At 46.8% G+C, this 19775-nt stretch overlaps 1 protein-coding gene across 1 annotated transcript in view; it reads right to left on the bottom strand.

The window, feature by feature from the left end:
• Nucleotides 1-19775, bottom strand: part of pik3c2b (phosphatidylinositol-4-phosphate 3-kinase, catalytic subunit type 2 beta) — a 144802-nt gene that overhangs the window by 80865 nt on the left and 44162 nt on the right. The window contains 5 exon segments of the mRNA XM_078420987.1: nt 4676-4709; nt 9203-9349; nt 10351-10414; nt 11662-11741; nt 12734-12845. Of these exon segments, the coding sequence (XP_078277113.1) occupies nt 4676-4709; nt 9203-9349; nt 10351-10414; nt 11662-11741; nt 12734-12845 (437 nt within the window).

Here is a 19775-nt window from a genome sequence, read left to right as displayed (position 1 = left end):
TGGATTTTCTCCGGGATCTCCGGTTTCTTCCCACACTCCGACGATGTACACAAAATGCTGGAGTAACTCAGCGGGTCAGGCAGCATCTCAGGAGACCCGCTGCCTGACCCGCTGAGTTACTCCAGCATTTTGTGATACCTTCGATTTGTACCACCATCTGCAGTCATTTTCCTACCGAAGTTGTCCAGGTTTGTAGCTTAATTGGCTCGGTATAATTGTGCATTGTCCCTAGTGTGTGTTGGATTGTGTTTGTGTGCGGTGATCGCAGGTTGGCACGGACTCTACACGCCTGTTTCCGCGCTGTATCTAAACTAAACGATTCCATGTCTAGCTCAGTTTAGTTTCGAGATACAGTGTGGAAACAGGCCCTTTGACCCATCAAATCCGCCCCACCCCAATGATCGCCCTTACACTAGTTCTATCCTACGCACTAGAACCAATTTACAGAGACCAATCAAACCTACAAATCTGCACGTCTTTGGAATGTGGGACGAAACCGGAGCACCCGGAGGAAACCCACAAAGTCATATTGAGAAACCCCGGTACTGACCGACAGCACCCGTAGTCAGGATCAAACCCGGGTCCCTGCCCTGCTATCGCTCAAGGCAATAACTCCACCGTCCTCGCCACCCAAACTAATGGCTACAACGGCCAACAAACCTTGTTGCACCTCAAACAGAATGATTGAATAGAAAAGATTGCTGATGCTCTTGAATCTGCATCCCAACAATGGTCAAATTTATGGGAAGAGTTGGAAGCAGAGAAGAAGGGACTTTAAAACAAGATGGAAAATTATCTGATGGGGACACAAGGAAATGCAGATGCTGGAATATTGCATAGAACACAAAAGTGCTGGAGTAACACCACGGGTCAGGCAGGATATCTAGGGGACATGAATAGGCGACGTTTTGTGGCGGACAAGCGACCTGCTTTTAGGAGCAATGCATGGAAATTAAAGAACAATGGAATTGATATGTGTGAGTTGTCCGTTCTAACTAGGATTAAGGCTGATGTTAGGGATGTAGATATGCTTTTCAAAGGCTGTCACCCCCTCTCCTGGCTCTCAGACTGAAGAAGGGTCTCGACTCGAATCATCACCCATTCCTTCTCTCCAGAGATGCTGCCGGTCCCGCTGTTAAACTCCAGGATTTTGTGTCTATCATGTGCCGGAGACCGGGGACTTGCCAACCGTGGATGGAGGACCCGTGCCGCACAACGGGAACCCACCTGGAAGCCCTGGGCCCACCCCCCCCCCCCCCCGCCCACAGTGGAGGGAGTTGGACGGAGGGCCGGTATGCGGACTGGCGGTGGGAGGCAGGGTTTAGTTTAGTTTAGTTTAGAGACGCAACGAGGAAACAGGCCCTTCGGCCCACCGTGTCCGCACCGACCAGCGATCCCCGCACACTAACACTACCCTACACACACTGGGGACAACTTACAATTACACCAAGCCAATTAACCTACAAACCCGTACGTCTTTGGAGCGCGGGAGGAAACCAAAGATCTCGGAAAAAACCCATGCAGGTCACGGGGAGAACGTACAAACTCCGTACAGACGGCGCCCGTAGTCGGGAGCGAACCTGGGTCTCTGGCGCTGTAAGGCAGCAACACTACCGCCCTAACGGTGGAGAGGTCCCAGGTGGTAATAGAGAGGGACCACACACTGTCCACGGGTGCCCTGGGGGATTTCCGGGATGGCTGGGCACCGCGGGGGGTGGAATGCATCCTTGACAAGGAGTGCAACATAGTTGTTCAAGAATGTATTTGACATTTCAGAATATTTGTTCGGATAATTTTGTGTTATGGTGGCGGGTTGGTTTGGTATTGTTTTGTATTGTATATATTATTCTTGCAATAATTTATATTTGTGTAGTAAGTTTTTGTTTTTTTAAACACGCACATGGTGGAGCGGGCCGCTGGAGGCCCTGCAGCAGCCTGGGGCTCGACTGGACCGGGCCTAGAGGTCGAGCGCGTGGACCGGATGCGGCCTACAGGGGTGGAGCAGCGGCGGAGGACCGCAACAGCGAGGCTTGGCCAGGCCGGGACTTTAAACTTGAGGAAAATGGCACCAAGCATGAAAAGCAAAATGAATTTTGCTGGATAGCATCTGCAGTTCCTTTCTACACAACCAAGAAACAATTTGTATTTGCCACTCCGCTGAGACAAGGCGTGTGAACGAAGTGTTGGCCGGGAACAATATTGATATATTTTCTGAAGTTAAATCAAAATAACCATTAACACTTCAGAACTTGAGGGATCCCTCGGGAGAGAGCAGAAACTGTGGCAGAGCAAGATAATTAAATCCACTTATTCACAAAATGCTGGAGTAACTCAGCAGGTCAGGCAGCATCTCGGGAGAGAAGGAATGGGTGACGTTTCGTGTCGAGACCCTTCTTCAGACTGATGTCGGGGGTGGGACAAAGGAAGGATATAGGTGGAGACAGGAAGATAGAGGGAGATCTGGGAAGGAGGAGGGGAAGGGAGGGACAGAGGAGCTATCTGAAGTTGGAGAAGTCGACGTTCATACCACCGGGCCGCAAACTGCCCAGGCGAAATATGAGGTGCTGCTCCTCCAGTTTCCGGCGGGCCTCACCCTTAAATATACCTGGACTATCTCTGACATCTCCCTCCCGTTTCTGGACCTCACCATCTCCATCACAGGAGAAAAACTAGTGACTGACATTTATTACAAGCCCACCGACTCGCACAGCTATCTGGACTACACTTCTTCCCACCCGGTCCCCTGCAAAAAGTCTATCCCCTACTCCCAATTCCTCCGTCTACGCCGCATCTGTGCCCGGGATGAGGTGTTTCAGACTAGGGCTTCCGAGATGTCCTTGTTTTTCAGAAAACGGGGCTTCCCCTCCTCCATTATAGATGAGGCTCTCACTAGGGTCTCTTCTACATCCCGCAGCTCCGCTCTTGCTCCCCATCCCCCCACTCGCAACAAGGACAGGATCCCCCTCGTTCTCACCTTCCACCCCACCAGCCAGCGGATCCAACATATCATCCACCAACATTTCTGTCACCTACAACAGGACCCCACCACTGGCCATATCTTCCCATCCCCTCCCCTCTCTGCATTCCGCAGAGACCGTTCCCTCCGCAACTCCCTGGTCCACTCGTCCCTTCCTACCCAAACCACCCTAACCCCGGGCACTTTCCCTTGCAACCGCACGAGATGCAACACCTGTCCCTTTACCTCCCCCCTCAACTCCATCAAAGGACCCAAACATTCTTTCCAGGTGAGACAGAGGTTCACCTGCACCTCCTCCAACCTCATCTATTGCATCCACTGCTCTAGATGTCAACTCATCTATATCGGCGAAACCAAGCGCAGGCTCGGCGATCGCTTCGCTGAACACCTGCGCTCGGTCCGCATTAACGCAACTGATCTCCCGGTGGCCCAGCACTTTAACTCCCCCTCCCATTCCCAGTCTGACCTCTCTGTCATGGGCCTCCTCCAGTGCCATAGTGAGGCCCGCCGGAAATTGGAGGAGCAGCACCTCATATTTCGCCTGGGCAGTTTGCGGCCCGGTGGTATGAACGTCGACTTCTCCAACTTCAGATAGCTCCTCTGTCCCTCCCTTCCCCTCCTCCTTCCCAGATCTCCCTCTATCTTCCTGTCTCCACCTATATCCTTCCTTTGTCCCACCCCCGACATCAGTCTGAAGAAGGGTCTCGACACGAAACGTCACCCATTCCTTCTCTCCCGAGATGCTGCCTGACCTGCTGAGTTACTCCAGCATTTTGTGAATAAATCGATTTGTACCAGCATCTGCAGTTATTTTCTTATAATTAAATCCACTCCCTGGCTCCTGATACGATAGAACTTTATAGTTATCCCAGGAGGCAAATTGATCTGCTGACAGTCATAAAAATTAAAAATACATGAAACATGAAATTAACAGGAAAAAATAGACAATAGGTGCAGGAGTAGGCCTTTCGGCCCTTCGAGCTACCACGACCATTCAATGTGATCATGGCTGATCATTCTCAATCAGTACCCCGTTCCTGCCTTCTCCCCATACCCCCTGACTCCGCTATCCTTAAGAGCTCTATCTAGCTCTCTCTTGAATGCATTCAGAGAATTGGCCTCCACTGCCTTCTGAGGCAGAGAATTCCACAGATTCACAACTCTCTGACTGAAAAGGTTTTTCCTCATCTCCGTTCTAAATGGCCTACCCCTTATTCTTAAACTGTGGCCCCTGGTTCTGGACTCCCCCCAACATTGGGAACATGTTTCCTGCCTCTAACGTGTCCAACCCCTTAATAATCAATAAGATCCCCTCTCATCCTAAATTCCAGTGTATACAAGCCTGGTCGCTCCAGTCTTTCAACATATGACAGTCCTGCCATTCCGGGAATGGAAAGGATTGGGGATGTGCAAAGATTTTGGAGGGGGGGGGGGTAGAGTCAGTCTACCCCACGACAGAAGGGGGAGGAGTTAAACAGTTTGATCGCCACAGGGAAGAAGGATCTCCTGTGGCGTTCTGTGCTGCATCTTGGTGGGACCAGTCTGCTGCTGAAGGTGCTCCTCAGGTTGACCAGTGTGTCATGGAGGGGGAGAGTTGTATTGCCCAGGATGCTCCGCAGTTTGAGGAGTTTGATGGACAGAATCACAGAACTCAAACCATCATCATTTACAGGGCGAATGAAAAGTCTAATTACATACCTCGAGTCTCTTTTCTTGCCAACATACAAGGGTCCTGCAGAAATATGAAAGAATATAAATTAGCCATACTGCAGGACATGTAACACAAACACGGAATCAAGGCGCTGGAGTAACTCAGTGGGTCAGGCAGCATCTCTGGGGAAAAGGATGAGTGATGTTTCCGGTTGGGACCAGTTTTTTAGGCCATTGAAAACTGAGGTGAGAAAAAACTTTTTCAGACAGAGAGTTGTGAATCTGTGGAATTCTCTGCCACAGAGGGCAGTGGAGGCCAATTCACTGGATGAATTTAAATGAAAGTTAGATGGAGCTCTAGGGGCTAGTGGAATCGGGGGATATGGGGAGAAGGCAGGCACGGGTTACTGATTGTGGATGATCAGCCATGATCACAATGAATGGCGGTGCTGGCTCGAAGGGCCAAATGGCCTCCTCCTGCATCTATTTTCTATGTTTCTATGTTTTTCAGACTGGAAGTTTCAGGGGAGGGAACTGGAGGTAAGGAAAGGCCGGGGTTCAAAGCATGGGTCGGCAATAACTGGCCAAGGAAGGGTGGAGCCCATCATGGCCCATTGTTGGCTGGGGATGGTGCGATCATGAAGGGATGCCAGGATGCGAACAGTGGAACTAGTAGGACAAGTAGGGTGGGGGAGGTGGCGAGGGTGGGAATCAAAGGGTTACCTGAAATTAGAGAAACCAATGTTCATATCGCTGGGTTGTAAGCTGCCCAAGGGAAATACGAGGTGCTGTTCCTCCAATATGTGTGTGGCCTCATTCTGACAGTGGAGGAGGCCCAGGACAGAAAGCTCAGTATGGGAATGGGAAGGGGAGTTAAAATGTTTGGCAACTGGAAGATTGCGTAGGCCAAGGCGGGCTGGACGTCAGTGTCCAGCGAAACTGTTGCCCAGTCTGTGCTTGGCCTCGCCAATATGTAGGAGCCCACACCGAGAACAACGGTACAGTAGATGAGGTTGAAGGAGGTGCAAACATCTTGGGCTTCAAACTTTAGCTACAAGTTCTACAACAATATGGATACTTTGAGGAGTACAACTACATACTAAATCAGAACGCAACATGATTTTACACCATAGAGTTTTTAAATTAGAAAATTCTCCAAATTCCATTCCGGTGAAGAATGATTGAAAAACTCGTTTCTTTGGTTCCTTTGCACAACAATAGGAGGCTCCAATACAGTCTCGAGACATATCTGAAGCGTGATCAGTGTTGCTATGGGTCATAGAGTCATACAGCGTGGAAACAGGCCCTTCGGCTCAACTTGCCCACACTGACTAAAATGTCCCACCTGCCTGTGTTTGGCCCATGTCCCTCCAAACCTGTCCCACCCAGGTACCTGTCCAATCATTTTTTTAAAAACATTGCGATAGTCCCTGCCTCAACTACCTTCTCCGTCAGCTTGTACCATACTCTCACCACCCTTTGTGTGAAAAAGTTACCCCTCAGATTCCCATTAAATCTTTCCCCCTTCACCTTAAACCTATGTCCTCTGGTTCTCTATTCCCCTTCTCTCGGGGAAAGAATCTGGGCATCTTATTTCCCTGCTTTGTTTAGGAAATGCCACAACTTTCTTGTACACACCTAGTTTCTATGAATAGTGTTGACCAGGTAATCTGTTTTAGGTGCTAATTGAGGGATAGATGTTGGCCAGAAAACCAGTAGCGTTTCCATGCACTTGTTTGAAATAGTGCCATGGGACCTTTCGCATGGCGAGTTTCTAATGCAAGTCACATGGAGGACAAGCATTTCCCGAAGGCAGGGGCAAGCAAAAAAAATGAACCAGCTGTGTTTACTGCAACGTTCCATGTTAATAGGTCATTTTACCCGCTGGGACAACTATGCGCCCCACAGGAGTTGAACTTCAAAGAATGACCCTTGCAGTCAGCAGCTCAACTGGCGGCATGGTGGCGCATCGGTGGAGTTGCTGCCTTGCAGCACCGGAGACCTGGGTTCGATCCCGACTACGGGTGCTGTCTGTACGGAGTTTGTACATTCTCCCCGTAACCTGCGTGGGTTTTAGACAATAGGTGCAGGAGGAGGCCAATCGGCCCTTCGAGCCAGCACCGCCATTCAATGTGATCATGGCTGATCATTCTCAATCAGTACCCCTTTCCTGCCTTCTCCCCATACCCCCTGACTCCGCTATCCTTAAGAGCTCTATCTAGCTCTCTCTTGAATGCATTCAGAGAATTGGCCTCCACTGCCTTCTGAGGCAGAGAATTCCACAGATTCACAACTCTCTGACTGAAAAGGTTTTACCTCATCTCCGTTCTAATTGGCCTACCCCTTATTCTTAAACTGTGGCCCCTTGTTCTGGACTCCCCCAACATTGGGAACATGTTTCCTGCCTCTAACGCGTCCAACCCCTTAATAATCTTATACGTTTCGATAAGATCTCCTCTCATCCTTCTAAATTCCAGTGTATACAAGCCTAGTCGCTCCAGTCTTTCAACATATGACAGTCCCGCCATTCCGAGAATTAACCTAGTAAACCTACGCTGCACACCCTCAATAGCAAGAATATCCTTCCTCAAATTTGGAGACCAAAATTGCACACAGTACTCCAGGTGCGGTCTCACTAGGGCCCTGGACAACTGCAGAAGGACCTCTTTTCTCCGAGATCTTCCGTTTCCTCCCACACTCCAAAGACGTGCAGGTTTGTAGGTTAATTTGCTTGGGCTTGTATACTTGGTATAAAGTGTAAATTGTCCTGAGTGTGTGTTAATGTGCGGGGTTCGCCGGCCGGCGCAGACTCGGTGGGCCGAAGGGCCTGTTTCCACGCTGTATCTCTAAACCTTTTAGGGAAACCAAAAGTAGTAAAACAATATCTTCTAGATTTAATACAAGCTGATAAAATGTCATGGAAAATACCAAGGCAACAACGATACAGATTTAAACTAATAACCTAATAAAAGGGAAAATCTGGAACTGAAACGACAAAACATCCCACAGCACTGGATGCCAGGCACAAGTCTTTCCACCGAGGCAGTGATTTAAACACGGAATTGATGGAATTGTGGAGGTGTAAAAACGTGTGTAGGAAGGAACAGCAGATGCTGGTTTCTACCGAAGATAGACACAAAAAAAGCTGGAGTAACTCGAGTCAGGCAGCATCTCTGGAGAAAAGGAACAGGTGGCATTTTGGGTCGAGAAGAAGGGTCTCGGCCCGAAACGTCACCCATTCCTTTTCTCCCGAGCTGCTGCCTGACCCGACGAGTTACTCTGGCATTTTGTGTCGATCAATAGAACAGGAAGAGGCCCTTCAGCCCACAGTGTCTGTTCCAAACATGATGCTATGTAAACTATTCTCCTCTGCCTGCATATGATCCATATCCCACCACACATTTCTACATGTATTGCCGGTTGTGCATATGGACCAATATCCAGCAACTTGTGAAACAAAACGTGTGACGCAAGAGATATCTAGGGAGGAAATTGATTCTGAGCCAATTTCTCGCATCCACTACTTTTGTGCTGCTAATGTGTTGGAGATTTAGGAACTCTTCCAATAATTAAAAAGGTGGAGAGTTTTCACAATATAACCCTGCTGAGAATAGTTACTTAAAAGCCTGAATCCTGCGAAAAATGGAGAGGATTCCTTCATTATTCAAGGCATCGATAAAAACATCAGCCTTGACATGACTGAAACTGGGTGCAATATTGGTTGTTAGGTGGCAATGCGAGTTCAACATCGACACCTCTCCCCAACCTCCATCCTCTGAAGTTTGTCCTGAACATACGGGCTGAAAGTCCAATTTGTTCGCTGGCTGTAAAAATTACAAACTGCTCTCGGTGAGATGTGTTTTATCTATACGCATACGGCAGGTGGAAAGTCTACAATGCTTCCAACTGCATGGGACACGTGAGGACAATGTGGGAAGACCTAACTTGTGCAATCTTACCAGCATCTGTTGGTTCACCTATAGAGCAAGTTTGCTTTAGTCACACAATGACAAAACGGAGGAGAATTAAATTCGGGTAAGAATCTTGAAAATCATGATACTCTTACAGGATGTTAACAGATGCTTACTGACAACGTCTGCCCCATTGGAGACCCTTGGACTGTCTTTCATCGGACTTTACCTTGCACTAAACGTTTAGAGAAACTCAGCGCGGAAACAGGCCCTTCGGCCCACCGAGTCCGCGCCGCCCAGCGATCCCCGCACATTAACACTATCCTACACACACTAGGGACAATTTTTACATTTACCCAGTCTATTAACCTACATACCCGTACGTCATTGGAGTGTGGGAGGAAACCGAAGATCTCGGAGAAAACCCACGCTCTCGGAGAAAACCCATGTTATTCCCCCCTCACTTTAAACCTATGTTCTTTGGTTCTCGATTCCCCTACTCTGGGCAAAGGACTGTGCATTTACCCGATCTATTCCTATCATGATTTTGTACACCTCTGTAAGTTCACCCCTCATTCCCTTGCGCTCCAATGTATTTAAAGGACGGAGCAAAACATCGTCCGGACTTGGGAGAGGAGAAGTAAATGGAAGGAGGTTTCCGTACCTTCTGTATCCTGGGGTGCAGTCGGGAGGGGCAGGGTGGCAACTGGTTCAAGGCGTTGGTTACCTCTTGCGTTTCAATCAAGGCCAGTGCATTGCAAATTGCCATCACGGACTGCACCACCCTCTCGGCTTGCTGCGAATGCTCAGCCTGCAAGTAACAAAAGTACTTTAGATAAACACGAGCAATAGCAAAGTACTTACACACTTCCCAGCTTGCCAACGGAACATAAAGTCTGCCTAATGTGGGCGCGAGGAACTGCAAACACTAGTTTACCAACAAAAAAAAAAGACACAAAGTGCTGGAGTATCTCGGCGGGTCAGGCAGCGTCTCCTTTCTAGCACAAGAGGGCACAGCCTCAGAATAAAAGGACGTATCTTTAGAATGTTGACGAGGAGGAATTTCTTTAACCAGAGGGTGGCGAATCTGTGGAATTCATTGCCAAAGACGGCTGTGGAGGACAAGAAATTGGGCATTTTTAAAAGCGGAGATTGATAGGTTTTTGATTAGGAAGGGCGTCAAAGGTTACGGGCAGAAGGCAGGAGAATGGGGTTAAAAGGGAAAAATAGATCAGCCATTAACGACTGGCAGAGCAGACTCAATGGGCCAAATGGCCTAATTCTGTTCCTATGTCTTATCCTGTTCATGTTCAAAGCGCAGAATTTTGCCATTCAGCCCATCAAGCCTAGTACGCCATTGGTACAATTGTAAATTGTCCCTAGGGTGTAGGATACTGTTAGTGTGCGGGGATCGCTGGTCGATACACTAATCGGCAATCCCATACAACAACACTATCCCTACACACACTCGGGACAATTTACAGTTTTACCGAAGCCAATTAACCGACAAACCTGCATGCCTTTGGAGCGTGGGAGGAAACCGGAGCACCAGGAGAAAAACCACGCGGTCACAGGAAGAACGTACAAACTCCGTATAGACAGCTCCCAGAGTCAGGATCAAACCTAGGTCTCTGGCGCTGTGAGTCAGCAACTCTGCCACTGTTCCAGAACAAAATGATCCGATAGATAACGCTTAACATTGTTCACACTGAGCAGCATTACGTGCCACGCCTCTGGCATAAATACACACACAGGTCTTCCCAGAACAATAAAAGGCAGTCAAAGCATTGTCATGCTGCCACCAAAACATACCTCTGCCAGCAGAAAGCTATCCAACTCATTCTGGTAGGTGTTGAAGAGAAGAGTCAAAGCTTGCCTGCATGAAAGTAAAATTAAAAAATACTAAACAACCAATGGAACACGTAGACATGAGGAACTGCAGATGCTGGTTTACCAAAAAAAAGACAATAAGTGCTGGAGTAACTCAGCAAGTCACACGGCATTTCTGGAGGACATGGATAATAGACAATAGATAATAGGTGCAGGAGTAGGCCGTTCGGCCCTTCGAGCCTGCACCGCCATTCAATGTGATCATGGCTGATCATTCACAATCATTACCCCGTTCCTGCCTTCTCCCCATACCCTCTGACTCCACTATCCTTAAGAGCTCTATCTAGCTCTCTCCTGAATGCATTCAGAGAATTGGCCTCCACTGCCTTCTGAGGCAGAGAGTTCCACAGATTTACAACTCTCTGAGTGAAAATGTTTTTTCCTCATCTCAGTTCTAAATGTCCTACCCCTTATTCTTAAACTGTGACCCCTGGTTCTGGACTCCCCCAACATTGGGAACATGTTTCCTGCCTCTAACATGTCCAATCCCTTAATAATCTTATATGTTTCAATAAGATCCCCTCTCATCCTTCTAAATTCCAGTGTATACAAGCCTAGTCGCTCCAGTCTTTCAACACACCACAGTCCCCCCCATTTCTTGCCGTAGAGGGAGTACAGAGAAGGTTCACCAGATTAATTCCTGGGATGGCAGGACTTTCATATGAAGAAAGACTGGATAGACTCGGCTTGTACTCGCTGGAATTTAGAAGATTGAGGGGGGATCTTATAGAAACTTACAAAATTCTTAAGGGGTTGGACAGGCTAGATGCAGGAAGATTGTTCCCGATGTTGGGGAAGACCAGAACAAGGGGTCACAGTTTAAGGATAAGGGGGAAGTCTTTTAGGACCGAGATGAGAACGTTTTTTTTCACACAGAGAGTGGTGAATCTGTGGAATTCTCTGCCACAGAAGGTAGTTGAGGCCAGTTCATTGGCTATATTTAAGAGGGAGTTAGATGTGGCCCTTGTGGCTAAAAGGATCAGGGGGTATGGAGAGAAGGCAGGTACGAGATACTGAGTTGGACGATCAGCCATGATCATATTGAATGGCGGTGCAGGCTCGAAGGGCCGAATGGCCTACTCCTGCACTTATTTTCTATGTTTCTATGTTTCTATTCCGGGAATTAACCTAGTGATAATCTAGGTCATAAGGTCATTAGTGATGGGAGAAACGTCAGGTAGAAACAAGGAACTGCTGATGCTGGTTTACACTGAAGTCCACGCATACTCTCACCTGGTTATGGTCTGCTTTAAGGGTCTTTCTTGTAGGTGTATGCAATGATTAAGAGTTGATGGGCTATTGTCATCACTGGCCTGTGAAAACACAAAGTATTAGTTGTAACTAGAATAGATCGGTCTACACTCCTTGCCTGTTGATGGGAGTGAGGAAACAATATACCCCCAAGGAACGTACAGACAGAGGAAGACACATAGCTGAGGGGGTCATTCACTTCACCACCAATTTCCATCTTGCACTCAAATCCACTTGGACCATCTCCGACATCTCCCTTCCATTTCTTGATCTCACCGTCTCCATCACAGGAGATTAAGACTATCGACTGACATCTATTACAAACCTACCGGCTCCCACAGCTATCCAGACTACACTTCCTCCCACTCTGCCTCCTGCAAAGACTCTATCCCCTACTCCCAATTCCTCCGTCTACGCCGCATCTGCGCCCAAGATGAGGTGTTCCATACCAGGACATCTGAGATGTCCTCATTCTTTAGGGAACGGGGGGGTTCCCCTCTTCCATCAAAGACAAGGCCCTCACACGTATCTCCTCGGTATCCCGTAGCTCCGCTCTTGCTCCCCTCCCCCAGTCACAAGAGGGACAGATTCCCCCTAGTCCTCACCTTTCACCCCATAATATCATTCATGATTTATATTAGAAATCGAGCAGGAGGATTATTTGATTGGAAAAGGTATAGAGACGAGACATCATGCAATTAAATCGCAAGAGATCCATGCGAGCAGAATTAGCATCTCCTGGATGATACATACTTAGCATTTACATTTGGGCAGATACATGGACAGGAACGGTTTAGAGGGACACGGCTCAAAAGTGGGCAGGTGGGACAAGTGTAGATAGGGCATCTTGGTCGGCATGGGCAAGATGAGCCGAAGGGCCTGTTTCCATGCTGGATGACTCTGAAAGGATCATGAATGGCACATAGATGAATGACAATAACCAGGTGTCACAGGTAAGCCAGCATTTGTGTAACCAAATTCTTCAGCTCATCCTCTAGAAGATTTCAAGACAAAGACGTTGATGGAATCCGAATTAGAAAGTGTTATCACTCACAATGCGCATCAGGTCCTTGCTGATTGCCTTCAGCTCCATCAAGTAAAGCTTAATGTCCACATCGAACTTGCGGCAAAACTGGACGTATTTGTGACTCCCAATTGTGTGTTTGCTGGAAAAGAATGAATTCGGTCACAGTCCACAAAGTAAAATCTATTTCATTTCCCTGAAAATTTGGGAACGATAGCATTGGTTGAAAATTTAAACAATGGATAACTTGTCACCTTGTATCCCGTTAACAGAAATTTCAGGTGCATTATATTTTTAATAAAATAAAATTAAGCAATGTCTCAGCTATTGATGCCAATCTTGTTCAGTTGTGTTCAAGGCACAAGGTCGTTCACAGAATCACACGGTGGCGCAGCGGTAGAGTTGCTACCTTACAGCGAATGCAGCGCCGGAGACTCGGGTTCGATCCTGGCTACGGGTGCCGTCTGTACGGAGTTTGTACGTTCTCCCCGTGACCTGCGTGGGTTTTCTCCGAGATCTTCGGTTTCCCCCCACACTCCAAAGACGTACAGGTATGTAGGTTAATTGACTGGGTAAATGTTTTTTTTAAAAATCCCTAGTCTAGGATAGTGTTAATGTGCGGGGATCGCTGGGCGGCGCAGACTCGGTGGGCCGAAGGTCCTGTTTCCGCGCTGTATCTCTAAATCTAAAAATCTAAATTCAGCTCATTGGGTCGATGCAGCCATTTTCAAGGTGGCGCAGTGGTAGAGTTGCTGCCTCACAGCGTCAGAGACCCGGGTTCCACCCGACTACGGGTGGTGTCTGCACCGATTATGCATGTTCTCCATGTGACAGTGTGGGTTTTCTCGACCCACGGAGTCTGTGCCAACCAGCGATCCCCGCGTAATAAGCATTATCTTATTCTAGGGACAATTTACAATTTTACCGAAGCCAATTAACCGACACACCTGTATGACTTTGGAGTGTGGGAGGAAACCAGAGCACCCGGAGAAAACCCTTGTGGACACGGGGAGAACGTACATACTCCGTACAGACAGCCCCCGTAGTCAGGATAGAACCTGGGTCTCAGGCGCTTTAAGGCAGCATCTCTATCGTTAGCAATGACGTAATATTATTATTCTTCAGAAGCAGGATCAACATCATTCATGTTATTTGCTATTCTTATGAAACATCTGCTAAGACAATATCTACTCATATCTTAATAAAACAAATACAAATACTTGGATTAATCACTCTCGCCAGTTTTCTGGTCTTAGTTCTGTTGACAATTGTATGCCCAGTGCTTATCTGAGCGCTCTTTGAATGCGATGAATAGTTCAGCCTCCCCCACACCTCGGGAACTGAGTTCCAGTCACACACATACCCCCCCCCATCTGGCATGTGACTCTGCCTCACCCACATTCTAACTGACAACTGCACAGGTCAACAAACCACAGCTCCAGTGGCTACGAGATTAGTCGATCGTAATCCTTTGAATTTTAAATAAAATGCTGCAGATTTATACACACACGCACACACATATATTCACACGCATACAATACACACACACACAATATATATACACACACACGCGTGCATTCATATGTATATGTGTGCATTTTTATATGCACATTTACATTTAAATTCTAAACATATTAAAATATATATTTATATGTATATTTAAATATAATAGTGCAGATTTATACCCACGCATGCGCATATATGCACACATGTATGCACGCATTTACATATACAGACACGTATACACATACATATACATAGATACAAATGCTTGTGGTTAAACTTGAAAAGGCAATTCTGCAGCGAGGGCAGAATATCCCGCTATGAGTCATGCATGCTGTTTCAGTGAAGGAAGCCGGAGAAACCGAACAAATGCTGTGAGCAGGTGTTCGCCTCCAATTGCCAGCCATTTTAATGGCTTGCAACCCGAATGCCAGCTGAGACTGAGCAGGCAGGTTAATGCAGCTCTGGAAACCCCACGTAAAAAGGACCGCACTAATAAGGCAGGCATCAATCTCAGAACAAAAGCTCACTGCCTGCTTCCAACAGGGGGTGAGATACCGTGTCACAATGCCTAGATTACAGGGAAAAACAAAGTGAAACAAAACCATCCTGCCACTCCCATCGCCCAACACAACATGCTTTTAAAAAGGAATGAGTCTTCACATAGGCAACTGTTTAACTATTGAGAAAGAAAGGTAGGAAATTTAAGGCAACCAAATTTATAGATGACAGAGACAGCATTTGGCGTACTGAGTCCGTGCCGATCATCGATCACTCGTTCACACTAGTTCTATGTTATCCCACTTTCTCATCCACTCCCTGCACATTCAGGTCTTGTTTTGCAACGGCCAATTAACCTACAAACCTGCGCTTCTTTGGAATGTGGGGGGAAACAAGAGCACCTGGAGAAAACCCAGGTGGTCATGGGGGAGAACATGCAAACTCCACACAGACAGCACCTGATGTTTGGATCAAACCTGGGTCACTGGCACTGTGAGGTAGCAGCTCTACCAACTGCATCACTGTGCCAAGTTGGGCAGCTTACAACCCAGCGCTATGAATATTGATTTCTCTAACTTCGTGTATCCCTTGCTTTCCCCCTCTCTCTGTTCCTCTTCCGCCCTAGTTCCACGACTAGCTTCACTGTCCTCCTGACTAATTTAACTGTTTGTAGATTCCATATCTCTCATTTCCCTCTCCCCTGGCTCTCAGTCTGAAGAAGGGTCTCGACCGGAAACGTAATCCTTTCCTTCTCTCTAGAGATGCTGCCTGCCCCGCTGAATTACTCCAGCATTTTGTGTCTATCTTCCCAGATCAATAGATTTGATTAATTCGCTTGTCTAGGAATTATCTTCCACTGAAAATGGCAGTTTTGGACAGTTTTGTCTGAAAGGTTAACAAGAACAGAATCAGCATCATGTATTTTTGCCTTCAAAAGTATCATCTTACAACATTAGTAACGACAACAACATAGAATGGTGCAGTGTGGGATTGAGCAGGTGTGATTTCCAAGAACTACATCAAAAGTCCATTGCTTGAATCACATAGTTTGGTATCAGTTACTTTGACTAATGGACTGACAAGCAAAATAATACAAGGTGGGGATGGTGAATAGTATAACAGCACCTCACATTAATTGGAGGAACAGCACCTCATATTTCGCTTGGGCAGTTTACAGCCCAGTGGTATGAACATTGACTTCTCCAACTTTAGATAGTTCCTCCGTCCCTCTCTTCCCCTCCCCCTTCCCAGATCTCCCTCTATCTTCCTGTCTCCACCTATATCCTTCCTTTGTCCCGCCCCCCTGACATCAGTCTGAAGAAGGGTCTCGACCCGAAACGTCACCCATTCCTTCTCTCCTGAGATGCTGCCTGACCTGCTGAGTTACTCCAGCATTTTGTAAATAAATACCTTTGATTTGTACCAGCATCTGCAGCTATTTTCTTATAGTATAACACTGTGTTTCAGTTTCAGAGATACGGTGCAGTAACAGGCCTCTCGGCCCATTGAGTCCACGCCGACCAGTGATCCTTGCACACTAACGCTATCCTGCACACACCAGGGCCAATTTACAATTATACAAAGCCAATTAACCTACAGGCCTGTACGTTCTTTGGAGTGTGGGAGGAAACTGGAGCACCCGGAGAAAACCAAGGCTGTCACGTACCGGAGAACGTACAAACTCCATACAGACAGCACCCATAGTCAGATTTTAGATTTTTTTTTTAGATTTAGAGATACAACGCAGAAACAGGCCCTTCGGCCCACCGGGTCCGTGCCGCCCAGCGATCCCCGCACATTAACACTATCCTACACACACTAGGGACAATTTTTACATTTGCCCAGCCAATTAACCTACACACCTGTACGTCTTTGGAGTGTGGGAGGAAACCGAAGATCTCGGAGAAAACCAACGCAGGTCACGGGGAGAACGTACAAACTCCATACAGACGGCACCCGTAGTCGGGATCGAACCCGAGTCTCCGGCGCTGCATTCGCTGTAAGGCAGCAACTCTACCGCTGCGCCACCGTGCCGCCCTAATGACGTATATAATATTTGGAAATAGTGCCATCCAGTTGAGCTGGAAAGATATGACAGAGCTACGTTCAATAGATAAGACCTTTAACGTCATCCCAATTTTTAATTTCCATGCACTTTATGATTTTCATAAGGAAATAGGAATAGGAGTAGAATTAGGCCATTCAGCCCATCGTCCACTCCACCATTCAATCATGGCCGATCTATCTCTCCCTCCTAACCCCATTCTCCCCATAACCTCTGACACCCGTACTAATCAAGAATCTATCTATCTTTGCCTTAAAAAATTTGCTCATTGAAGGGGAAGTGTTGGGAACAGACAGGAAGGAAATCCATTGGTTATTACTTCCCTAAAAGTATTTGAGAAGGGTGTATGGTTGGTTCGTAGATGTTGTACCATGTTCAGAAACGGAGATAGAAAATGGTGGCTCTTGCAAAATGTTGTAACAAAATGAATTAGTAACCAAGCATGGACTTTTTAAGTATAGGAAGGAACTGTGGTGCTGGTTTACACCGAAGAGCTCTATCTGACTCTCTCTTGAATGCATTCAGAGAATTGTCCTCCACTGCCTTCTGAGGCAGAGAATTCCACAGATTCACAACTCTCTGACTGAAAAAGTTTTTCCTCATCTCCGTTCCAAATGGCCTACCCCTTATTCTTAAACTGTGGCCCCTTGTTCTGGACTCCCCCAACATTAGGAACATGTTTCCTGCCTCTAACGTGTCCAACCCCTTAATAATCTTATATACCTTTTGTGTTGTAAGCTACCCAACCAGAATACTCTTTGTTTCTATAATCTTGTACCACTGCACTAAATTGGATCAATATAATGAGTCACTTGGGAGTGATCACTTGGGAGTGACTTGGGAGTTACTCAAAAATCATCAGTAAACTTCAATACATTCAAAACTCCGCTGCCCGTCTACTCACCCACTCCCCGATCCGTGACCATATCACGCCCCGTCCTTTACAAACTCCACTGGCTCCCCATCCCCCAGAGAATCCAGTACAAAATCCTCCTCATGACCTACAAAGCCCTCCATAACCTAGCCCCATCCTACCTGACTGACCTCCTCCACAGGCACACTCCCACCTGCACCCTCCGCTCTGCTGCTGCAAATCTCCTGTCCCCCCCCATCCGGACCAAACTCAGATCCTGGGGGGACAGGGCTTTCTCCATCGCTGCTCTCACCCTATGGAACTCACTACCCCAAACCGTCAGAGACTCCTCCTCACTCACCACATTCAAAACATCACTGAAGTCTCACCTCTTCAGCACTGCCTTCAACCACTGAAGGTCACCTCACCTTCTGTCTCCTTTCTCTGTTCGTTTACTTATTTATCTATTTATTCACTTCTCTATGTTCTAGAAATCCCTGTAAAGCGTCTTTGAGTGTTTGAAAAGCGCTATATAAATGTAATGCATTATTATTATTATTATTATTATTATCACCTCTGATAACGCAAGGTATTCTCAATGCATTAGTTAACCATCAAGATGCTGTGCTCTGGTCTGTGACTGGACCTTGAACCCATAATCTATCAATCTCCACTTTAAAAATACCCCAATGACTTGATCTATCCTTAAAAAGTCCATGTGTGACTTATCGGGTTGTCTACACAAAACACAAAATGCTGGAGTAACGCTGCATCACTGGATCGAAGGAATGGGTGACATTTCGGGTCAGTCTGAAGAAGGGTCTCAACCCAATAAGTCACCCATGGACCTTTTAAGGATAGATCAAGTCATTGAGTATTTTTAAAGCGGAGATTGATAGATTCTTGATTAGTAAGGGTGCCAAAGATGGGGAGAAGGCAGGAGAATGGGGTTAGGAGGGAGGGATAGATCAGCCTATGATTGAATGGCCGAGTAGACTCGAGAGGCAGAATGGCCAATCACTTATGAACACGAACTATCATGCCCAATTAACTGAACTTTGCAAGGAATTTACAGGCGTGCTTAAATAAATGTGGTACTTGCACGAGGGTTTTCCTCCGACTTAATGCTACACGAAAAAACAAAATTGAAGCACATGTTAAAGGACGCACTGCTGCACCAACAGAGGAAAGCAAGGTATATAAGAGGGATAGGTTACTGTTCTTTGCACTGACACCACAAGGATGGTGGAGTGTTTTCTTGCTGCATTAAATTGAACACTGTTACTGCCTCAATAGAATAATGACAAAGTTCGAGTGATGACTGCTGAATAGTGACATTCATAAGCTCATTAGTATTCGGAGCAGAATTAGGCCATTCGGCCCATTAAGTCTACTCCGCCATTCAATCATGGCTGATCTATCTTTCCTTCTCAACCCCATTCTCCTGCCTTCTCCCCATACAAGTCAAGTCAAGTCAAGTTTATTTGCCACATACACATACAAGATGTGCAGTGAAATGAAAGGTCACCCACAATCCAGCAATAAGAGTAATAAAAATAAACAATTTCACACACTATCACAACCAACACAAAACAAAAAATAAATAAACATCCATCACAGTGAGTCTCCTCCAGTCACCTCCTCACTGTGATGGAAGGCCAGAATGTATTTTCTCTTCCCCTGCCGTCTTCTCCCGCTGTCCTATAAATCCATGGTTGCATTTCAAGCCCATAATTTTATACCCTCTGGTATCAGATCTAATTCAGCTTGCTTTATCTGGTTTAACATGCTCACTCGCATCTGGCATTATGGGCTCAAGGTCCAGTCATAGACCAGAGCACAGCATCTTGATGGTTAAGTAATGCATTGAGAATGCCTTGCGTTATCAGAGGTGATCACTCCCAAGTGACTCATTATAATGATCCAATTTAGAGCAGTGGTACGAGATTATAGAAACAAGGAGTATTCTGGTTGGGTAGCTTACAACACAAAAGGTATATAAGATTTAGATTTAGAGATACAGCGCGGAAACAGGCCCTGCGGCCCACCGGGTCCGCGCCGCCCAGCGATCCCCGCACATTAACACTATCCTACACACACTAGGGACAATTTTTACATTTGCCCGGCCAATTAACCTACATACCTGTACG

Source organism: Rhinoraja longicauda, chromosome 24 (genome assembly GCF_053455715.1).
Source record: "Rhinoraja longicauda isolate Sanriku21f chromosome 24, sRhiLon1.1, whole genome shotgun sequence".
Taxonomy (NCBI): domain Eukaryota; kingdom Metazoa; phylum Chordata; class Chondrichthyes; order Rajiformes; family Arhynchobatidae; genus Rhinoraja; species Rhinoraja longicauda.
Note: the sequence above shows the minus strand (reverse complement) of the source record. Positions and strands in the feature narration are given on the sequence as shown.